At 37.7% G+C, this 21,609-nt stretch overlaps 2 protein-coding genes across 2 annotated transcripts; both read left to right on the forward strand.

The window, feature by feature from the left end:
- The first annotated feature begins 1,092 nt into the window (after positions 1-1,092).
- On the forward strand, positions 1,093-7,800 carry LOC104895053 (gamma carbonic anhydrase 1, mitochondrial). The gene is made up of 5 exons (XM_010681456.4): positions 1,093-1,412; positions 3,779-3,922; positions 5,769-5,894; positions 5,979-6,130; positions 7,186-7,800. Exons 1-5 carry the CDS (start codon positions 1,298-1,300, stop codon positions 7,465-7,467), a joined length of 819 nt encoding a protein of 272 aa, XP_010679758.1. The 5' UTR covers positions 1,093-1,297; the 3' UTR covers positions 7,468-7,800.
- A 938-nt stretch (positions 7,801-8,738) lies between these two features.
- On the forward strand, positions 8,739-19,612 carry LOC104895054 (gamma carbonic anhydrase 1, mitochondrial). The gene is made up of 5 exons (XM_010681457.4): positions 8,739-8,989; positions 10,790-10,933; positions 16,886-17,011; positions 17,098-17,249; positions 18,884-19,612. The coding sequence occupies exons 1-5, from the start codon at positions 8,875-8,877 to the stop codon at positions 19,112-19,114; spliced, it is 768 nt and encodes a 255-aa protein (XP_010679759.2). The 5' UTR covers positions 8,739-8,874; the 3' UTR covers positions 19,115-19,612.
- Positions 19,613-21,609: the final 1,997 nt, after the last annotated feature.

Consider the following 21,609-nt stretch of genomic DNA (forward strand, 5'->3'; position numbering starts at 1 on the left):
TACTTCTCCCATTCTTTTTTCTGAATTTTCACGCTTGTTAATGCACAATTTCAACTATTAATATCTTTAATTACTTTTTAGCAAAAATTATAATGAAAGTACATATTGTGCATGAATCTCACAAGATCGCATATGACTATATTTTTCCTTATATAAAAATCACATAAATAGTTTAGTTAAAGGGTAGTGAGTGAATAGTGTAGAAATCTTATTGGTGCAATAGAAAAAGAACAGAGAAAGTGATAAATATTCTACATCTGAGAGCATCATCTGTATATATGGTATGCCTAAAGGAACCTTTCTATGAGGTAAACTGGATTTGAGTTTGGAAGATAATAAACATGTTGTATATTCATGATGAACACATTATATAGTAGTGACACATGAATATAATGTTTATTGTAGGCTACGTTTTCTTTACCTTGTAAGTATTACTTATTCTTGTTATAATCACATCAGATCAAAACTTTTTATTTTCATTTACTTAGTACTGAATAGATCTAATTACCATAGCATCACATTGAAACACCACCCACACGATCCTCTCAGGAGCACCAATCACTACAAAACCAAACTTTGTCTAAGTAGTTTTGATATATGCATATCTCGATGTCATTTTATGTTAATCATACTTTAACCGATATAAAAGTATATTACTAGTTGTACATTGTTATAAATCTCAGACTCAAAAAGTTGGATTTCCAAATCGTAATAGGTTGAATTCATCAAGAACCTAATCAAGAATCGAGAGTAAAAATCCATATTCATTCATTATATAAGAGCCTAAGAGACTGAGACCAATCCTCGTCTACATCCTTCGTAATTCGTAGATGGTGCACACGTCCGTATGGTGAGTAAGGTGTGCACATGTACATGGCTAACAAGCCAAATGTACACATGTACATGGCTAACAAGCCAAATGAACATATATACATTTTTGTTAGTGTATGTTTATTGGCATTAGTCTTTATACTCAAGAATCATAACCTAATGCTTGATATTTATCGTGCGCACCTTACTTACCATACAGACGTGTGTGCAGTAATAGACACAAACAAAACAAAAAGGAAAAACCTCATGCCTTAAACTGAACCAATCCGCAGAGCTGGGAATCGTTCCTTTGCCCTCTACGGCGTGTGCCCCTTTTTTTTCTCTCTCCTCCTCACTCTTCAGTTAGTCTCTTCCCCCCCTCTCCATCTTCCCCACCCAACTCTACTCATAAACCCTAATTTTTCCCCCTCTTATCAAATCTTCAATCGACGAACGAATCAAATCTGAGTAAAATCAGGAGAATTAGATGGGGACACTAGGAAGAGCAATCTACACTGTGGGCTTTTGGATCAGAGAAACTGGTCAAGCCATTGATCGTCTCGGATGTCGTCTTCAAGGCAATTACTATTTCCAGGAACAATGTAAGCTTCATTCTTTTTTAGCTTGTTGATGCTTAGATCTATTGTCATTTTCTATATTATACGCCATTTTTGAAAGATTTCGTGGATCAATTTGTTATATCCTTGAAATGACGATCGAAGTTGACTATGTTATTAACTTTCTTTGCTGGTCTAATAACTCACTGTAGCTCTATTCTGGAAATGCCTGAATTTGTTAAATTAATCTATCCTTTCATGAAATTATGTACTAGCTATTGTCGATTATGCCGTGTTGAATAGAATGTTTACAAAGATGTAGTTTGTGGCTTTGCCACTGCAGGCGTACTTGCGGTTTGTTCGGATAGTAGTCGTGGAGGGAGAGATAGGGAAATGAAGAAGGAAGGGAAGGAGAGGAATGGTAGGGAAGAGTGAGCTTGCATTTTCCGTCAAAATCTTTTCCGACATTGGAATCATTTTGTTTATTAATAGGGGGAAGGAAAATGGATCCTTCCAATCTCCTTGTCTTCTCCCGATGTTATATCCAATCAACGGAAGACGAGTCATTCCTTTTTCCTCCAATTCTCCTAATATAATTGAGGACACTCTCAAAGGTGTTTAATCTCTTAACTCATCCAACTAATTACCATTTACATTTACCTTTTCATGGTAACCGAGGAGGGTGTGTTTTGAAGCTCACTGATTTCCTGAAGTTTCAACTCAAAAGCTAAAGTGACATTTTGTTTTTAGTGTATAGGTTCAGAATTGTTGAAATTCTTCCCTGCGGAACTGTTATTGTATATGACGAACAACTATACATACAATTACAACAACTGGGTTGAATGAAGGGTGGACAGATGAACAAAAATTGTGGTTGAGGAGGGGAGGGAGAAGATGATGGACAAAGTTACCTTTGTTTTATTGGAGGTGGAAAGTTTTCTGACACATTTTATAGGGATGGCTTTATGGTTGGGCGAATGCGTTAATGTTTTGAGGATTGTTTGGGTGATCTCACAAGTGATTCTAACGGGAGGTTGGCTTAACAATACTTTATTCTGTGAAGGGGTGTGGGTGTGTTGCTTACCGGTCTTTTTTCAAATGCCCGACAAATTGTGGGAGTTATGTTGGAATCGGATCGAGATTTTCTTAGTTCTAGTGCTTGAGATTATCTCAATTACAGCCTAGCAGGGATTATTTTTATGCCTTTTCCTTAAAGTGGTGTCCTAGCCAAGTACAATGGTCATTACTAATGAAGAAGGCCGACTAGCATTTAAATCCAAGTGAAGTAAAAACTACTTTTTAATAACATGATCTGTTACAATGATAGCAAATCAAGAACAAAAAAAATGAGAACGATTGATGTACAGATATATGTGGTTCACTAACAATGCTTTAGCCTTTAGCTACGTCCCTGGCAGGGGAGGAACATATAGGTTTCTGGAGAGATTACAAATTACTTGGGGGTTCGAGGATAAAAGTAGCAGTTTATATATTGCTCCCTAAATATATGATCAGAACTAGCCCAATAATATATTTCCCCAATACTGAGACCCTCTGCAGGGTCGTTCCGAGACCTTTAGATTTAAAGCATCCCAACATTATTTCTTCGACAGATTTTAAAACGTAGCTTGTCTAACAGGGAGTCACTAAGACACTATTGCTGTAATTATAGAGCAAATCTCCGAGTTTTGCTTAATGCTGTGGGTACTGGGTAGAAAATACAAGGAAGGAAGGTTTCTTAATGCTTCTCCCTCCATTCTCATCTGTTCAATCTTTGTGAGCTCATTTCATTCATTGGCTTTGCTTTGCTACTTAAATTTTAGGTTTTTTCCCCCTTCCCTCAAGTGTGTCTATTGTCCTACGTTGTTGTTTGACATCCATTTAGCTGTGATAAGTTGACAACTCTCAGTTGAAACACAAAGCTATGTTGGATGTCTTGGGATGCCAGTTTGTGTCAGATCTTGACTTGGATTGAAAAAGTGTATCTAGGACATCGCTGCCCATGAGACACAGCATTGCCCGAGCCTCATTTCTTGGAGCAACCAAAGATGTATCAAGTCGCACCCTCGACGCACCCTATTTTCATATTTTTTTCCTTATGTCTTTGATTCTTCTCTAAAATAGAAAATAACGTTGCAACAGAGGAATAATGATCTAAAAGCATTTTGCTATATGCACCATGTGCAATTGTGTGATATGTGCACAACACAATTCACTGTTATTTGAGCATATCTTTTTTCTTATTAGAAAAAACTAGAGAGAAAAATACCAACATTAGGTGGTAACTTAATTTTGGAATGTTCACTCAACCACAGGGGGGTATAATATAATTCCTCCAAGCTATGTTCTTAATACCACTGTTTTATGTAATATATCTAAATGCTACTAATATTCGTTATTTTGTTTTAAAGTGTCTCGACATCGAACCCTCATGAACGTTTTTGACAAGAAGCCCCTTATTGACAAGCAAACATTTGTCGCACCAAGTGCATCTGTTATTGGTGATGTGCAGATTGGATGCGGTTCCTCCATTTGGTATGGATGTGTCTTAAGAGGTAAGCTTTAATTAAGCACTTGCTGAAAAAGAAAACATTTCTCCCGTTGTTACCTTGTTTGACATGTTTGCTTTAGACACACATAAACAAGGAGCATGGGCATTATTACAAGTATAGGGACATACTTCCCCTTGTTTTTCTATCTATGATTGCTTAAGCGTTTGTGCCTGTGCTTATACCATTGTGTATGTGTTTGACTGTTTATGTGTGTGCATGATCTTGCTTGAAGATTCTTATGGAGCCTTGGATAACTACTTCCTTTCCTTTTTGTTTCAAGGAACTGTGAGCATATGGTCAATAGCATTTAAGATTCTCTCATTTTAAGTCTTAATCAAAGTGAGCAACTACATTGTTCACTCGATGCATGCTTTACTAAATTCGTACCAGTGTATTTTTGTTGTTAGTCTTTGTGCATCATTATGGTACTTTTAACTGTTACATTGAGTAAATTTGAGGTGCCCTCTGCCACTCAATACCCGTGATGCTTTAGAGGCCTAGTCAAGTTATTTTAGCATGTGTTATCAAGATTTTTTTTTTGTATGACTTGCTATATATGTTGCACGGTAACAAGCTGGTGATTTTCGCAGACTATTTTCTTAAAGCATGTTTAATTGTTTATTTTATGGAAAATTTGTCAAAAACCACCTTTTATAAACACTTTTTTGTGGGAAACCACCTTTTAAAAAAATTTGGGCACGCAACCACCTTTTTGGTTCTTTTTTTGTTGGAAGCCACCTCTTGCCAGAATCCAGTGGTTGACCTCGATTTTCCGGCTTTGACCCCATTATTATCAACTTCATTTTTTTCTCCTTTCTCTATCTCTTCTTCCTCATTTCTTCCTCACTCCATTTTTTGCGTCCCAACATCTAAAATGCCCACCCCCTTACTGTCGTTGCAGACCACCAACCACCCATCCACACTCCACTGAATTGCAAAAACCTCTCCACCTATTGCGTTCTCCTTTCTCTCCTCTCATTTTCTCTCCTCTCATTTTCTCTCTCCTCTCCTCTTCTGTCACTACATTGTTGGCAAAAATTTTCTTCAAGATATGGAAGGTAAGAGAAATGAAGGACCAAGAGAAGGGGTGTGCCACGGTGGTGATGTGGAGGTCGCAGAGAGAAGAGGGAGGAGGAGGGGTGTGCTGCGGTGGGGATGGGGGTGGGGGTGGGGTTGGTGGTGTGGACAGGCTTAATTAATGGATGAAGAAGAGAGGATGAAGTGAGAAGGATTGAAGTAGGAAGAAATGTGGATTTAATGACCTCACATGCAACGCACGTGATAGTCAACATCGGAAAATTGAGGTCAACCACCGGATTTCGGCAAGTGGTGGCTTCCAACAAAAAAAAGAACCAAAAAGGTGGTTGCATGCCCAATTTTTTTAAAAAGGTGGTTTCTCACAACAAAATGGTTATGAAAGGTGGTTTCTGACAAATAATCCTTATTTTATTTATATGAATCACATTCTATCAATTTGAAAATGTGCGCTTTACTTTGCCTTGACACTTCTCTGAGTTTTTTCACTGCCATGGCTAGGGTTTTAGTCGTTTAGGATCCTTTTTGCTTTATAGCTCTTGTGTTATATAGCTTTTTTTAACAGGAACAACCTCTTTGAAATTGCATCATAGTGTTAGTCATCTGACCCCTACCTCAATGTAGATGGTAGCTTTGTAGTATCACTCATATCATGATATGATCGGAACTTGGATGTCATATATACAACTGTAGTCCTCTCTGTTTGCTGTAAGTACACCCTGCATGCACTTGCATACTTTCGCCCGTTGCAGGCTCATGCTCTTTTGATTTTTCTCTGTTGCTTAATTTTGGCTCTATATCCCTTTTTATCCAGGTGATGTGAACAACATTAGCATCGGGTCTGGGACCAACATTCAAGACAATTCTCTTGTTCACGTGGCAAAAACTAACGTAGCTGGGAAGGTATTGCCAACCATCATAGGAGATAATGTTACTGTCGGTGAGTGACTAAAGATAACCACCTATTATTACTTGTTTTCCATTATTTTTCGAAGTTGTGTGACCTTTTACATGCAATGGACAGGTCATAGTGCTATCTTACATGGCTGTACTGTTGACGATGAGGCATTTGTGGGTATGGGTGCCACTTTACTTGATGGAGTTGTTGTTGAAAAGCACGCTATGGTCGCTGCTGGAGCCCTTGTAAGACAGAACACTAGGATTCCCTCTGGGCAGGTTGAGACTTGCTCCCTTTCTGCTCCTTCACCATTGCTTTTCAGAAGTTCATGTTTTAGATATTCAATTTGAGATGCCTGAGCCATTAACTTGCCAGAGAGTTCACACAACGATTATTGTGGAACTCTATGTATTCTAAGTGAGAAACCATGACAGCTGAGGATTCACCAGAGAGGATTTGAGATGTTTAGGGAATGCATACCAAGAGCAATGTAGAAATTGGACTTGCTGTGCATTATTGTATAGTCAAGATGCAAAAGCTGGGGTGCGGACTGGAAATATGAAAAATGCTTGGTTAGTAGGTTTGAAAGAATTTCGGTCGCTCGCCACTTAATTTAAACAAGAGTAGATGTTCTTAATTGGGAGCAGCATTTTCCTTTTGTAACTTTTTCGGCGCCGGAATGTGGGGGAGCATTTTAATTTGTCTGTTTTCTGATTATGTTGTCTTTCCTTGAAGCTTTGTCACTGAGACGCTCCAGCGCATGAGGTTGCCTGAGCTATTTGAGAAAATTTCATGTGTCTAGTCATTGTTGCAGTATCACATGCTGCTTTGTCATATCCTAAGTGGAATCTAAGTTCTAGCGTACAACTGTACAAGGATGCATGCCTATGGCTCATTGGTGTTAGCATTTTAATGCCACCAATCAGCAGGTCTAGCAGTTTTCTGGTCACCATGTCTTACTCAATATAGAACTTTAATGTGTGCTTGCTCCTTTTGTTTTAGAAATATTGGCTGTCCTTTTGGTCTGGCCAGACGTCCTATTTGGTTTCTTTGATTTAGGTTATGTGTAATGATGCATTTTCTCACCGGTCTCATTGGCAGCATTTTTCTGAACGTAGATGAATAAATAAGTTGATGTCATCTGAGTGGCTGGTCGATTTCACGTCTCTTCTGTTCTTGGGGAGCAGCCATTTACCTTAACTTATCTTAGCTGTCATCAAAGGGAAAAATACGGGATGCTGCTCGAGCCCTTGCTTTAGTTTTGCTTACTCATAAGTCATAATAGAGTTGACAATATATCTTACATGAGAATTTTGATCATCTCTGAATGCAGGTGTGGGGTGGAAATCCCGCCAAATTTCTCAGGAATCTCACAGAGGAAGAGATAGCTTTCATTGCCGAATCAGCCACTAACTATTCAAACCTTGCACGGGTTCATGCGGCTGAAAATGACAAAGGCTTCGAGGAGATTGAATTCGAGAAGGTCTTGCGAAAGAAATACGCTCGCAAAGATGAAGAATATGACTCAATGATTGGTATTGTCCGAGAAACACCGCCAGAGCTCATTCTTCCTGATAACATTCTCCCAGAGAAAGCCGCACAGAAGTCTTCTTAAGTCAACTCTCTGGCACCACTTGCTGTCACTGTGCTGGGGTTTGTTAATGTTATTTTGATCAGCTATACTCAGATATTAATTACTCAGGATGGCTGCCTCAGTTCCAATAATTCAAACAATTGTTGCCTTACAATTTTGGGTTTGAAGTCGTCCATCAGTTTTTTGGTTGTATTAGAAATCTAATTACTTGTGCTCTGTAACTCTATTGCTAAGACTATTGAGTTTGGATGTCAATTCATCCATGCAGGATCTTTTCGAGTTACCTGTATTTCATCCGATTTCAGGCATTGGAAAATAAGGTGGAGAAAGCTTATGTAATGGTTGTTTGGTTGAGTTTCCTATCCTTTCCTGTGTATCTTCACTGCCTCATACAAGATAGATTTTACGTGGTTAGAAAGAGTGATATTGGAAAAATCTCACGTTGTCCCATCTATAGTTGAGAAAGTGTTCATGCTGTCTCGACTAGAGAGGGGCAATGAAGTGGAATTGAAGAAAACGGTGTTGAGTTTGAAGTAATTTGCCAAGAGTTAGTAGGCCATAGATTCGGTGAGTGGCTAATTTCGAAACCATGGTGTAGGCGCGGATGGAGGGAGCAACACTTGCAGCGCTTGTTTCTGTTGAATGAGCTCTAATTGCGTAATATGTTGGGCTGTAGTGTGTCTATTGTCAGCGCCATAGCTTAACTATAAGCAGTGGCTTTATTCATGACTGCAGCTGCAGCCTGCAGGTGTGAGTATTACATATGCTTCACGCATGACCAGGAGTTGATAGGCCGCTATGTAGTGTGTCTCTTATGTAGAAGTCATATTACTACATTGGGTTTGCGTAGTTTAGTGTAAGAACTTGTTTCATAAATCCTCATCTTAATTCTTTTTCTTGCCCTTTTTTTTTTATGTTCAGAAAGAATCACAAAAAACATTGACCTAAACAAGAAATTCGACAAACCTAATATTTCAGATTTGCCATCATCGTATTCATAAGATATCCGACATTTGATGTTTATACAACAGTATTTACTATCTACAACTCCTTGGCGGACTCCATAGCAAGAAATGATATTTTCTATTAAATAGTCCTTTGCGTAAATTGTTTCGAGCCTTGGATATGGAAAACTTCCCAACTGGGAGTGATATCGTCCTTTGAGGTACCCATGCAAATTTTGGTAGGAGATTAGTTTAGTTCACTCGTCGAAAGCGGTGGGGAAAAAATAATTAGCACTGGATAAAACATTTCCCATATGGAGTAATCAAACAAGACAAGATGAAACAAGGTGTAAAATGTAAAGTGTGTTAATGTCTTGATCAATCTTTGCTCACTATCTTTCTCTCTCCTCTCAGTTTTCCACAGAACCCTAACTCTCACTTTCTCTCTCCTAATTCGAGAAAGAAGCAAAGAAAAGAGGTGAAAATGGGGACATTGGGAAGAGCTATATACACAGTAGGGTTCTGGGTCAGAGAGTCTGGTCAAGCTCTTGATCGTCTTGGTTGTCGTCTACAGGGCAACTACTTCTTCCAGGAACAATGTACACTTTCTCTCTCTCTCCTTTTCTCATTTCTTCTCGCTTTAAAATTCTTCGTTTCAATTGTTGATTTCCTGTATCATAGTCGATTTATGTCGGATTTTGCCGACTAATTTTACCTTTTTGATTGCTGATTAGGTTAATGTGCTTGAATAGTTGAATTAGGATACGATTGAGTGAATCTTTGTTGTTTGAGGAGGAATTAAGAAATTGTTGGATTTAATGGAATCTATTTTAGGACCAATCTTAAATTTATTTCTATTGCACTTAGACTCTGTTTGGTTGGACGACAAATGTTTTTAATGGAAAATGTTTTCCCATTCAAACACAACAATTGTAAATGAATTTTCCTTTGTTTGGTTCCTTTTGTGAGAAGTTAGAGAGAAAAGGAATAATAAAGAGAAAAATGGGAGTATGGATGAGAATGGAAGGAAAGAGAAAGATTAGAATTGGGAGGAAAATTGGTTTCCCTTCCTTTGAGAAACAAAGTGTTTTCCACCCTTGTGAAATCATTTTTCCACCATTTGGAAAACTGTTTTCCCCCTTTCACAAATGGCAAACCAAACAAAGGAAAATGGGGGAATCAAATTTATGGGAAATCGTTTTCCACCAAACCAAACACTCTCTTAATTGCATCATAGTTTATTATTCCCGGGGTTGTTGCTTATATCCATCATTATTCAGTGGCAAGTCCAGTTCAAACAATGGTGTATGTAGATGCCGTTTTTCTAATTCGTGCAACTAAGGAAACAGTGAACACAATGCAACTAATATGATTAGTGGTTTGAATCCCGGAGAGTTGTTCAAAACATTTCTGGAGTAGATTTTACTCAATCCTACATTAGAATCAATTCATTTCCTTAGATTGATGTGAATGAATTTTTTCTTTATACACACTAGAAATGCAATCACTATATTGGTAGCTTTAGAAATCATTTTAAAAGCACCGCTCTTGCTAAGTTATGGGTTTGCATTCAGCAAGTGTTGTCTGTGTATCCGACTTTAGATGATAACCAAGGTATTGAAAAGTGCATTTCTTGTATATAATGCTGATACTTTTGTGTATTTCTAATTATTGCAAAGCATGTATAATCGTCCTATTAATAATTAACTTGGTATAGCTTGTTGAGATTCTCTCTAATCTATGAAGTATGAACACAAAAATATGTTGTAGAGTGTAGTGAACTAGAATTCTGTGTCTTCCCAAGAAGGCAAAAATATGAAAAAGAAAGAGAACATGTTATGGTTTGTATCTGAGCTCTATCCAATGAACAGTGAAATCTTGTTTTTTTTTTTTAATTTTAGGGGGGGTGGGGGGGGGGGGGGGTTGGTTGGTTATGTGTATTGGTCAGTTTTCTACAGTATCAGCACATAAATTGTTTTGGGATTAGGAAGGGCGCAACCAATTAAGACACCCTATTATATCTCTTTGCCTCATCACACTGGGAACTATATATTTTTACAGTTCTACTTATAACTGAAGTTGGAATTTGACATGGGGATATTTTGAGGTGGATTCTGAAGTGGGCGGTGGCTCTTCTGAAGACCTCTGTCCTGATCTAGTGGCTGCAGAACAAAAAGAATAAAAGAATTTCACCAAGTGTATCATCATTGTTTTGGGGACTCTTTCTTATCTTAGAGTAGCTTTTTTCTTGTTTCAAATTCACAAAAGTTTGTTGCTTATAGTTGTCACATTTTTTTTTTACCTTTTCTGTTCTGCCTGTTGGCTTCTTTTTTTGCTTATACTGTACACATTGACAAACTATGATCAGACTTGTTGACCTGAAACTGTGATAAATTCAGTGTCTCGGCATCGGACTCTCATGAATGTTTTTGACAAGAAGCCTATGGTTGATAAGGAGGCATTTGTTGCACCAAGCGCATCTATCATTGGAGATGTTCGTATTGGTCATCGTTCCTCAATCTGGTATGGATGCATTTTAAGAGGTAATGAATTGCCACATTGATCTGTTCATAGCCGCTTCAGTTTTGATTTTGTTAGCTCAGTTTTGTATTGTGCATTCCTAGTATGCTGTTTAAGAATGTGTAATCTGTGGCAACGATGCATTTTTTCTGTTATGTTATGCCTGTAGCTGCAATTGCTGTAGACAACCTACTTCTAGCTTTTTTTTATGCCTTGAAGTTTGAAGTGTCTACATGGTGGGGGAGTCGGCACTCAGGGTGTCGTTAAGGCCCGAAGGATCTCCTCCAAATTACAATTTATAAAACACCTCAACACAATCCACTAACAAGTAGCAAGGGCAAGCAAGGGGTCGAACCCAAGGGAGGACCGATAGTTAACACAAATTTCGGACTATTGGAGGATGAGTCTCGATTACAACTAGGATTGAGGGTTGTATTAAACTAGGACACACAATTAAGTTATAATGAGAATGCAATATGATGAAAATAGGTTTTGGGGATGAGGCTCCAATCTAAGTTCATATGAGATAGTCAATGGGGAATTAGTTAATTGAGGTATGGATGTGATGAAATGAACTATATGCTATAACAAACCACCTTCTCAAGCAAATTAGTACTATGTTAGACTAAGCAACTCCTATTCTCGGTAATTACTCAATTTAACATGCATAATTACATCAAGTTCACAAAATCTTGACTCAAAGACTTAATCTCTTAGTGAATTCAAGACAAGTGAGTCTAGTGAACTACACGTCCTAAATTCACCTCTCAATTACTATTAGGAGATCTTAGAAGAGTTTCAATGGTGATAAAGCAAAGAGACCCGCAATCAAATCACAGTAAAACTCAATGTTTACATTCACAATCTCATTAACATGCTCCAATCAAGTATTTATGGTCACAAAGAGAGGTTTTCACCCCAAGCCCTAAAATAGGACTATTCACTACTCATGATAAACAATATAGCATACATTGAAACACAAATTACCAACATGCAAGTAGAAATCAAGTAGAGAAATTGGGTAAACTAAAGAAACTCAAAACATGCAACTACTTGGATTGAAATCAAGTGTAAAGAGTACAAACTTACTCATTACAAGGAATAACTGTCGAGTTTCAATCTTAAAATCCACTAAGAGTGCATAAATTGGTTGAGATCCACAAGAATTTGAAGTTGTCACCCCTTCTCTCTCTTGTTTCTCTCACTAACTAAGTGCTTGAAAGTTTTAAAGCTAAACTAAACTAATGAAGTAGAATCAGCCCCCCCTTGCATTCTCTGCCCTTTTGCTTTTATATGGCACTAAAAATAAAACATTAAATCGCGACGGAGAAAACAAAGTTTTTGCGAAAACACAGGGGAGCACCCGCACCTCTTCAGAGCGCCCACACCTCTTCAGAGCGCTCACACCTCTTCAGAGCGCTCGCTCTGGGGTTCTTGAGGGAGCGCTCGCTCGTGATGGCCTGTTCTACGAGTTCTGCGAAGTTGAGCTGGAGCTCCATTAAGGAGCGGTAGCTCCTAGCTTGAAGCTACAAGATGAGCTTGCTATTAGCTTCCACATGTTGAGAGCACGCCAACCAAAGCCATGAGCCGCCTTGGGAACCTGTAAAGCAACACAAACAACACCAAAACGCAACGACAAACTACCGTAGGACACTTAAAATACTCGAGGAGACAGAAAATAAGCTAAAAACTAACGAAAATGACTCGACCAAAGCTTAAAAGAAGCCTAAAAGACGACCTTGAATGAGTACAAAAGCTCATTCATCACTACAATGTACCACCGTACGTTGTGATGATTATTTTGTCTACATGGTGTTGTCTATGGACTTGTTCTAGTAGCTGTTCAGTACAGGGACCCTCTTCTACCCCCCCCCCCCCCCCCCAAACCGTTGTTGCATGAAATAATTTATAGTAATTAACTAATTTTGGTTGCTAGGATTTAATGTGGTGTTTTGTCGAGTGAAATGTGATATTCTGTTTGCTCACATCTTTCTAATGCATCTTGTCCTAAAAGGTCTTGAGAAGGGTTCTATTAGATAATGAAGAAATTGATGGACTGTTAAGCTTGTTTGATCATTTAAGTAACATCTGTAGCTGCTTTTATGGTCTGTGAATCTGTTATGAGATGAGATTGCAATGCTGACTGGACAATATAAAGGGTTGACTATCAAGAGTATGTATTTCACTCATATTCGTTTAGTTCTATGCTGTTGAGAAGTATGCAAATAGTTTCCTTCTCTTCCTCTGTCAATTTGCGGAGAATCTCTCTTTTAGTTTATCTTCTTTTTGGGTTGTGAATAATTTAAAATCCGTTCTTTCTTTAATCGAACGTAGATCAGTTGGGCAGTATACTGTAATTTAGATTAAGAGTGTGAAGAGAGGACAAAGCTTGATTTACTTAGGTGTGCTTGAGAATTGGGATTTTCCGGTATTCAAAATTTGGTATGTTGTTAATCAGGATGCTATGTTCTTTTTCCAATGGGTTTTGACTTTGTGCTGGTCCAAGGGCATATTTGAAGAGATAAGATTGCCTTGCCCTCGTCAGTTCATTGCAAGTTCTAGATATTTTTATTATTACTCCCTTACTTAAGTGCAAAGTGATGTACAATGATTAAAGTACAAAGTATTATATCTGTTATATGTATTTATAGCTACCAACTAGTGATAGTCCTAAGCGTATTGGGAAACCTATCTATATTAGAATACTATATATAAAATATATTCACGGAATATCCTATTCTATCAATATTAATGTTCCATTACTCAAACACTTATTCCATAATTAGTACTTTGCGTAAGAGACAGAGAGGCTCTTCAAGATCTTCAAGGAAGTGGAGTCCAAGGGTATATTCTTTTTCTTTCTTGTTCCTAAGTGGGCCGTCGTGGCTCATTAGAAGGGAGAAAAGTGTAAGGATCTTTTTGTGGTTTTTCTAGATTTAGTGTTCCATGTCATCTCCTTTTATCTCTTATGAAACTACTCCGTGGACAAGGTCAAAAGTAGTTCGTTACGACTACTTTTGAGGTTGTATAAAGTCCTAACTATCCAACTAAACTAGCCAATTGGTAAGAACCACTTAACACTAAGAAAACGTCAAGTTTTGGCTAAACGATAGGGTTTTAAATTATCGAAATTTAATAAGGAGAGGCTCTAAGAGTGGGAAACACCACAATCACAATTTACATCCAAATACTAATTAGCGCTATGGGGATTAACATACAAAGGGGATATGCAAAGGGAATAAACAATCCTAAATACCTCTAAAATGTTTCTTAGCGAGTTTAGAGTGTTAATTGTAGCAACAAAACCTATGTTTCAAGGGGTTCTCACCTTAGTAGATGAACACGGGTAGGAGGTGGTTACTACATCCTGTAAGGTCAAATAATAGTCCTAACTATCCATCTAAACTAGTTAAGTGCTAAGTAAAGGTCGAACCACAAGGATTAGAAGTCTCACGAAGGTAGAATCACTAAGAGTAGCTAAGTCGAAGTAAACGTCGAGTTTTGGCTAAAGTAGGAGGCTTAAACTATCACAATCAAATAAGGAAAAAATACTAGGATTGGGGAAACACCACAATCACATATCAACTCCAAAAACCAAGTAGAGCTATGGGGATTAACAGGCAAGGGGATATGCAAAGAGAATAAACAATCCTAAACACATCTAAAATCTTTCTTAGGGATTTAGAGTCCTAATTATAGCAACAAAACCTGTATTTCGAGGTGTCCTCACCTAACTAGACCAAGATAGAAATTGAAATAACTCAAGTCAATATAAACCAAGTGAAGTATAACAACCAATCACTCATTCATGAAGTTCATCCACCTAAACGCAAGCTAATAAGGGACAACGAATGGGTCAAAAGGGGATGAAGCTTACATCAACTAAGTCACCAACAACAATAATGATTGAAAATGCACAAAATCAAGCATAACAATCCCAACAGAATCTACTCATGAGAAAAGAATAGAAATAATGATTGGGCTACTCCCCAACCTAGCTAATGAACTACTCACAATCCATTAAACTACCAAACACCTTAAACATGGAAAAACTAACAATTAATCACAGATCCAAAGATAAGGAAATCCAAAATCAAGTCTTTAAAACAAAAGTAAAAACAAGATTTAAAGAAGAAACTAAAGAAAGATGAAAAATTAAATCTAGATTAAGCCATTAATCATGAAGATTAAGCAATGCAAACATGAAACTAAAGCATGAAAATGATAAACTAGAATTGTAAAAAAATAATGAGGAAGAAAGAAAGGATTCAGAAGATTACTGAGAAAATAAGAATTTCAAAGAAATTTGTCACTTTTTTTTTGATTTTCAATCTCCAAAATACACCTCTTGATCCAAGTTTTCTCTCTTACGCAAAGAAACTAAGATTAGGATTCTAAATATGGATTTTTTTTCCCAAAATAAGGTAAGGGAGTATATATACCCTCTCTAATTACAAATGTCATAAAGAAAAAGAAACTCGAAAAATTACAACGGATAGTAGCCAAGCGGGCTTCAATGTTCTCTCAAGGATAGGATCATAAAAGTGGTAGGAAACATCTCTCTCAGGGTCGGTCCTGCTGGACACCGTGTAGTCATTTCGTGGTGGTCGAGAGGCCAAAAAGGTATGTCAGTTGACCATTGTTCCACCACAAACCGACTCACATTGAGTCCGCATGTTGGGGTAGTTGACCAAGGGGTTAACAAGACCTTGCTCCGCATGATAATGAAAGATTTTATTTTGTTGGAGCATCATGGTGTCAATATCTTGTCTCATCATTTGCTATTGGTCATTGAGGTGACTAAACACTTGGGATTGTGACAAGGCAAGGAAATCCAAAACCAAGAGCTTAAAACAACAATAAAAACAAGAACTAAAGAAGAAACAAGGTGAAACTAAAGAGATGGAAACCTTTATCTAGATTTAAACATGAAGATTAAACAATGAAAACATAAACTAAAGCATTAAAATGTTGAACTAGAAATTTATAAAAATATTTTGAAAGAAAGAAAAGATTACTTAGAAAATCAGAATTTCAAAGGAATTCGTCACTTTTCATTGATTCCCAATCTCCAAATACACCTCTAGAGCCAAGCTTTCTCTCTATTACACTAAATCTCATATTAAGGTTCTAGAATGTCTGAAATTTTCCAAAGTAGGGTAAGGTAGTATTTATACTCCTTGTAATTACAATCGTCGTAAAGAAGAGAAACCAAAAAAAATGCTAGTGCCTGGACGGGCTTAAAGGGGCCCGGGCTGGTTGAACAGGAGAGTCCAAGTGGGCTGAACATAAGCTCGGGCGGTATACAGAGACCTCTTTTTTTGTACAGGAGGTTGAAAGTTTTGCTCCTCAAGCGCCCGGGGAAGGGTTCCTGGTCCCAGGCATGTGTTTGTGCTTCCGGGGCAATCTTCTTTCCTTTTGCTCTTCTTTTTGACTCCTCTTAAAGCTTTCTGGAGCTTGATTGAAGAAAAGTAGGAGGGGAGGCAAATATATATACCAAGAGAAAATTAAACAATACAAGAGGTGAAATTAAGGGAAAATAAACTAAAAAATGAAATAAACTAAGCAAAAATGGCCTTAATACTACCCTAAGAGTGAGATCTCACCCATTAATCCACCATGCATTTGGTGGCTATTGGGTTCAATATAGAATTGATACATCCTAGGAAGCTTTGTGATTAGTGTGAATTGAAAAAAGTTGTTTGCTAGATCATGGGAAGTGAAACTACTCACTTGAAGTTCTACTTATCTAGGGGGAAAAGGTAAGTAACTTCCTCCATCTTGTGGGATGTAGAAATTGATTAGTGTTTCAGTCAACCAAAAACTCTACAATTTTCTGTTTCCTAGAATTTTCGAGTTCTCTATTTTTCTTTTTATGTCAATTATATAAGTATTTAGTGCACCCTTATGATAATATTCGTTGTTGTTTTTTTTTTTTTTTGTTTCCAATATTACAAGAGAACTCTTTTGTGCAGGTGATGTGAACTTTATTAGTATTGGGTCTGGGACAAATATTCAAGACAATTCTCTTGTTCATGTGGCAAAATCCAACCTATCTGGGAAAGTATTGCCAACTATTATCGGGGACAATGTTACTGTGGGTCAGTGAATACAGTATCTTGTAGATTAATAGTTGTATACAGTTTCTGTTGAGGGCCTTGAGGCAACCTAAGTATGGATTTGACAGGTCATAGTGCGGTATTACATGGATGCACTGTTGAGGATGAGGCATTTATTGGTACGGGTGCTACTTTGCTCGATGGTGTTCTAGTTGAGAAGCATGGCATGGTTGCAGCTGGATCTCTTGTACGACAGAACACAAGGATCCCTTGTGGGGAGGTTTGTCCTTAACTTATATATGTTGCCTTTTTTTTCTTTTTAGTGCAGATTAGATCTGACGTGACAACTTTTGAGGAGTTCCTATACATATATTACCACAACAGGAAGGTCAATGTATTAGCAACCTCTCTTTTAAGCAGTTAAAACCTTTTGCATACTGAATCCCACTGTCAAAAGGATCGTTGTTCCATCATCAACTCACAATTTTTATAGACGAGGATTAATATTATGATAATCGAGGAGGTGCAAATTAAAAAGATCCTTTCAGATAAGACACAATACCAATGAGTAAGAACATTACGCAGCAAAGTAGAGAGCTGAGGAGAAACATTTTCGTGATCTTCTGACAATTGGAACCTCTGGATAGTAATCCGTCCATCCTACCTTCTTTGCAGCCTTTGACTACTGTAGTGCATGTAGATTACAGTAGCAAAATGTGTCGCCACATCACCTTTCCTCCTTTTTTGATACAATTTTAAAATATGCCTTTTATACTCAATTGCTTCATTTGTAGTAATTCAACGTTTGATGTTGGCATATTAAGCGAGTGAGATAAGCATTGTTGGCTATCGTTAAATTTAAAAATGGGGCAAAGAAAAATGGGATAGAATAAGTACAAAGTAAGTTGATTTCCTAATTTATGATAGCCGGAAAGCCAACTTCTCTTGGTCAGATAATTGATATACTCTGCCATTTGCTCTTATCATAAAGACTAAAGGTCTTCGATGATTGTATGGGATGTTTTTGAGTTTTTATGTTCTGAATGACTTCGACCTGATAAGTTGGAATTAAATGGGATATTATTGAGTTGGAATACCATAACTATGCCTCACTAACTACATATGTCTCTATGACACCAATGTAGTACGCGAATTGTACAAACTACAAAGTTTAATGTACCAACGTTAGTTACTATCTGTTATTTTGGGAGGCCTAAATTTGAATTGTAGCACAATTTTAAAAGCACAATGAGATGCTTGGACTGATGAATTTGTACACTTTCTTGGGCTAAGAAGAGAAAATCACATAGGTGGTTGAGGAGTGATGGTAGACGGGTAGAGTGAGGAAATTGGTCCTGCAACTGCAAATCGGATGATAGGAGCATGAATGAATAACAGAAGGGAGAGGTAAAGCAAATGCTGTAAGTAGCACCATACTGTGAGGTACAAACTTGATATGTGGCATTTTTATTTCGGACCAGAGGAACCCTGCGCTGTTTTAAAGGAACAAGTTAGATAACCATATGCTAGTTGTCACCTCGATATACCTCAGATTATCATAAAAACTAGTCTCACATCATAATGCCCTCTCCATCAAAATGATGTTAGTCTTTTTGGGGATCGGCTTATGTAATCTCAGTCTCCTGTTGTCGCAGCCTTTGAGCTTAGGCAGGTCGTGGGTGGAGTGGTGCTCCAGTGGATATTATATATATTGTTGCTTCGTTAATTGCCTCATTATTTAAGGACTTTCACAGTTCTTTAGAGTTCTCTCAAATGTAAATGTCAACTCTAATGTTTTTTTGTATGAGTGTCTTCAGAAAGACAAATTCATGAAAATTTTGCTTTGCTGCTGATTATGTTTTGTATTGCCATTTACCCATTACTATTGATTGCATATTTAAATTTGTCAAACAGGTTTGGGCTGGGAATCCTGCAAAATTTTTGAGGAACCTCACAGAAGAAGAGATGGCTTTTATTTCTCTGTCAGCCAGTAACTATTCTAATCTAGCACAGGTTCATGCTGCCGAAAACGCCAAGAGCTTTGATGAGACTGAATTTCAAAAGGTGCTTCGCAAGAGATACACTCCTAAAGATGAGGAATACAACTCAGCAGAGCTTGTTATTTCTGACAACACTACCAGATAAATCTGCACCTATGGCTTTCTACTTGGGCACCCCTCCTAGGCTTGCTACCATTTTGGAATATGTTGCAGGTGATTTTGTTGGTTTTCCTCCGTCTGTGGTGATGGTCACTTTACCTTTTATGATAGTATAAACACGTTGGCTAATTTAAAGGCTAGGACACAACGAGCCATTGTGGCCTTCGCCTATCAGTCTTGCACACCTCAGAATCTTGGGAACTTAGTTGATAATACTGCCAGTCTGAATGTAGGTGTCAAATTATCATAAATTGCCCTTTCCAGCTGCCTATGTTTTCATAAGTGGCAGAAGAAACCTGGTGCGGGTTTGAGTTAAGCAATTGGTTTATTTTGATTTTAGCTCTCTTCATTGAGAGGCAGGGAAAAGTTTGAAAAGTGTAGTAATGGAGAAAGTTGAAATTCATCTAGCTTGCTAGTTGCTAAATGTGAATCTCGCTGAGTGGATATTTTAATATATTATACTACCCTATGGGCATTTGCTGAAGGTGTGATTTTCTCTGTTCTTCCATTCATTCTGAAATATCTCAGGGGCAATCTTTGATATTTTCAACAGTCATAGGGATGTTTGAGAGCTTTCTTCGCCATATTGAGGATAATCTATGAAGAAAATCTCTTGAAATCGGATGTTTATTCCTATCTATAAGATGGAAATATATTAATCTTCCATCCTCATCATTTTTGTGATAAAGCCTCCTTTTATGCTGTGGTGGTTTGGTGGATAACAAGGTTTCATGCATTTGCATATTCTTTATTTTTCCACTGATAACTTTCGGCCTGAAATGCTATTTATATTACTCTTTGTACTATTATTTTGGAATTCAGCATTGTAAAGCTTGTAGCATTGTAGGCCATACATATATTCTTATCTGAAATTTATTGTTGTCTCTCTCACTCTATCACTCTATTAGTCTATTATGCACATCAGCACATGGGTTTGAGTTTATTTATATGACGGGTCACACAGGCTCTTTTGTGACTTCTGCAGTTGTCGTTTAACCTTTTTTTTGTTTTTGTTTTTGTTTTGGGCTGCAAATGGTTACATGCTACATCTATAGCCCTAGATTTTTTGCCCTGACGTGGGACTGTAGGGGCGCATGAAACTCCATCTCTTCACATGCACCTTATACAGGAAGCATCAGACAAGTTCAAAGATTCTCTTCTTAATTGCTGATAGAAGAATGAGTCATGAGGCATCTTTTACTATAAAAGAATAGCAATTGTGGAATGAATTGTCCTGTTTGTCATTTGTCATTTGGTCAACATTTGAGGCATGCTCCAGGCGAAAATTACGGAATCGCTTCATCTTAGCATGATTAATGGAGGTCCATTTTGCTTATTCTTGAGAGGAAAGTGAAAAATAAGCACATATGCAGTCTGTGAGAGGTTGTAACATAACACATATGCAGTCTTCGCCATCAGAAAATGGCTATAGTGAACCAGTTTTGATTGGTTTTGTCTACTGGAACCATAAAAGAACTACTTCCTCCGTTTCTTTTTACTCGCTACACTTTCCATTATGGGAAGTTTCACATTACTTGCTACACTTCTTTTTTGGGCAATAAACTCTCTCTATCTCTCTCCTCCCACATGGGTCCCTTATCTTTTTACTCTCTACCTCTCTCTTCTCCGAAAATTGCCTAGGAGTCCGTGATATGAGAAGTATAGCGAGTAAAAAGAAACGGAGGAAGTATAATCGAGAGGAGGCGATCCCGTTATTTGGAATAACTTCCCTTACCTTGTAAAATTTAGTTGATGTATCAAAATATCCAACATATGAAATGAATATAATTTCATCATAATATTAAAAGGACGCTACCAAGGATACTTTATACGAATAAAACCTATCTACTGGTAGTCGTACAAAAAAACCCAATTGGGACGGGATGACAACCTAGTCCGGATCCGATCCGAGTCCGTTCCGATTCGAAGGAGAAAATTCGAGTCGACTCCGACAAAAAAGTAATCCGACTCCGAGTAAGAGGAGGGTCGGAGTCGGATCTCACAAAATAATCCGACTCCGACTTTGAGTCAATCAATCCTTTTTTCTTACTTAGGTTGATGTGTTATTTATGGGAAAATTTGTACAAAACCACCTTAAGTTTTCACTTATTAGAAACTCCTACATTTATATTTTTTTTCCTAAATTTTCACCTAAACTTTACAAATTTTTTATAAATTTCCACCACTTAACAGATTTTGCTAAACTCCGTTAGTGGTGGGATCCACATCAATTATTTCTTTTGTTTTTCCCTCCAAACTACTCACTCGGAGTAGGACTATATATAATCCGGTCCAAGTCCGACACGTTGCTATCCCTAGAGGGGTCCCCAGTCCCAGCAGCCTCCCTGATATTTATGGAGATTTCTGATTTATGATATAAGAGGGAGACAAAGTCGATCCGAAAAAACCAAAAAGCAGTAGAAAATCTGAGTGGGCCTAACTTGCGGCTACTGTAGCCTGTACTAAATAGTCATAGAAAAG

Source organism: Beta vulgaris, chromosome 6 (genome assembly GCF_026745355.1).
Source record: "Beta vulgaris subsp. vulgaris cultivar EL10 chromosome 6, EL10.2, whole genome shotgun sequence".
NCBI classification, from domain to species: domain Eukaryota; kingdom Viridiplantae; phylum Streptophyta; class Magnoliopsida; order Caryophyllales; family Amaranthaceae; genus Beta; species Beta vulgaris.

Excerpts from the sequence above, each read along its gene's own strand:
- LOC104895053 (XM_010681456.4), top strand. The coding sequence starts at position 1,298 with ATGGGGACACTAGGAAGAGCAATCTACACTGTGGGCTTTTGGATCAGA. Across the intron at positions 1,413-3,778 it reads TTACTATTTCCAGGAACAAT|TGTCTCGACATCGAACCCTC; the intron begins GTAAGCTTCATT and ends TTTGTTTTAAAG. Across the intron at positions 6,131-7,185 it reads CTAGGATTCCCTCTGGGCAG|GTGTGGGGTGGAAATCCCGC; the intron begins GTTGAGACTTGC and ends CTCTGAATGCAG.
- LOC104895054 (XM_010681457.4), top strand. The coding sequence starts at position 8,875 with ATGGGGACATTGGGAAGAGCTATATACACAGTAGGGTTCTGGGTCAGA. Across the intron at positions 8,990-10,789 it reads CTACTTCTTCCAGGAACAAT|TGTCTCGGCATCGGACTCTC; the intron begins GTACACTTTCTC and ends TGATAAATTCAG. Across the intron at positions 17,012-17,097 it reads CGGGGACAATGTTACTGTGG|GTCATAGTGCGGTATTACAT; the intron begins GTCAGTGAATAC and ends TGGATTTGACAG.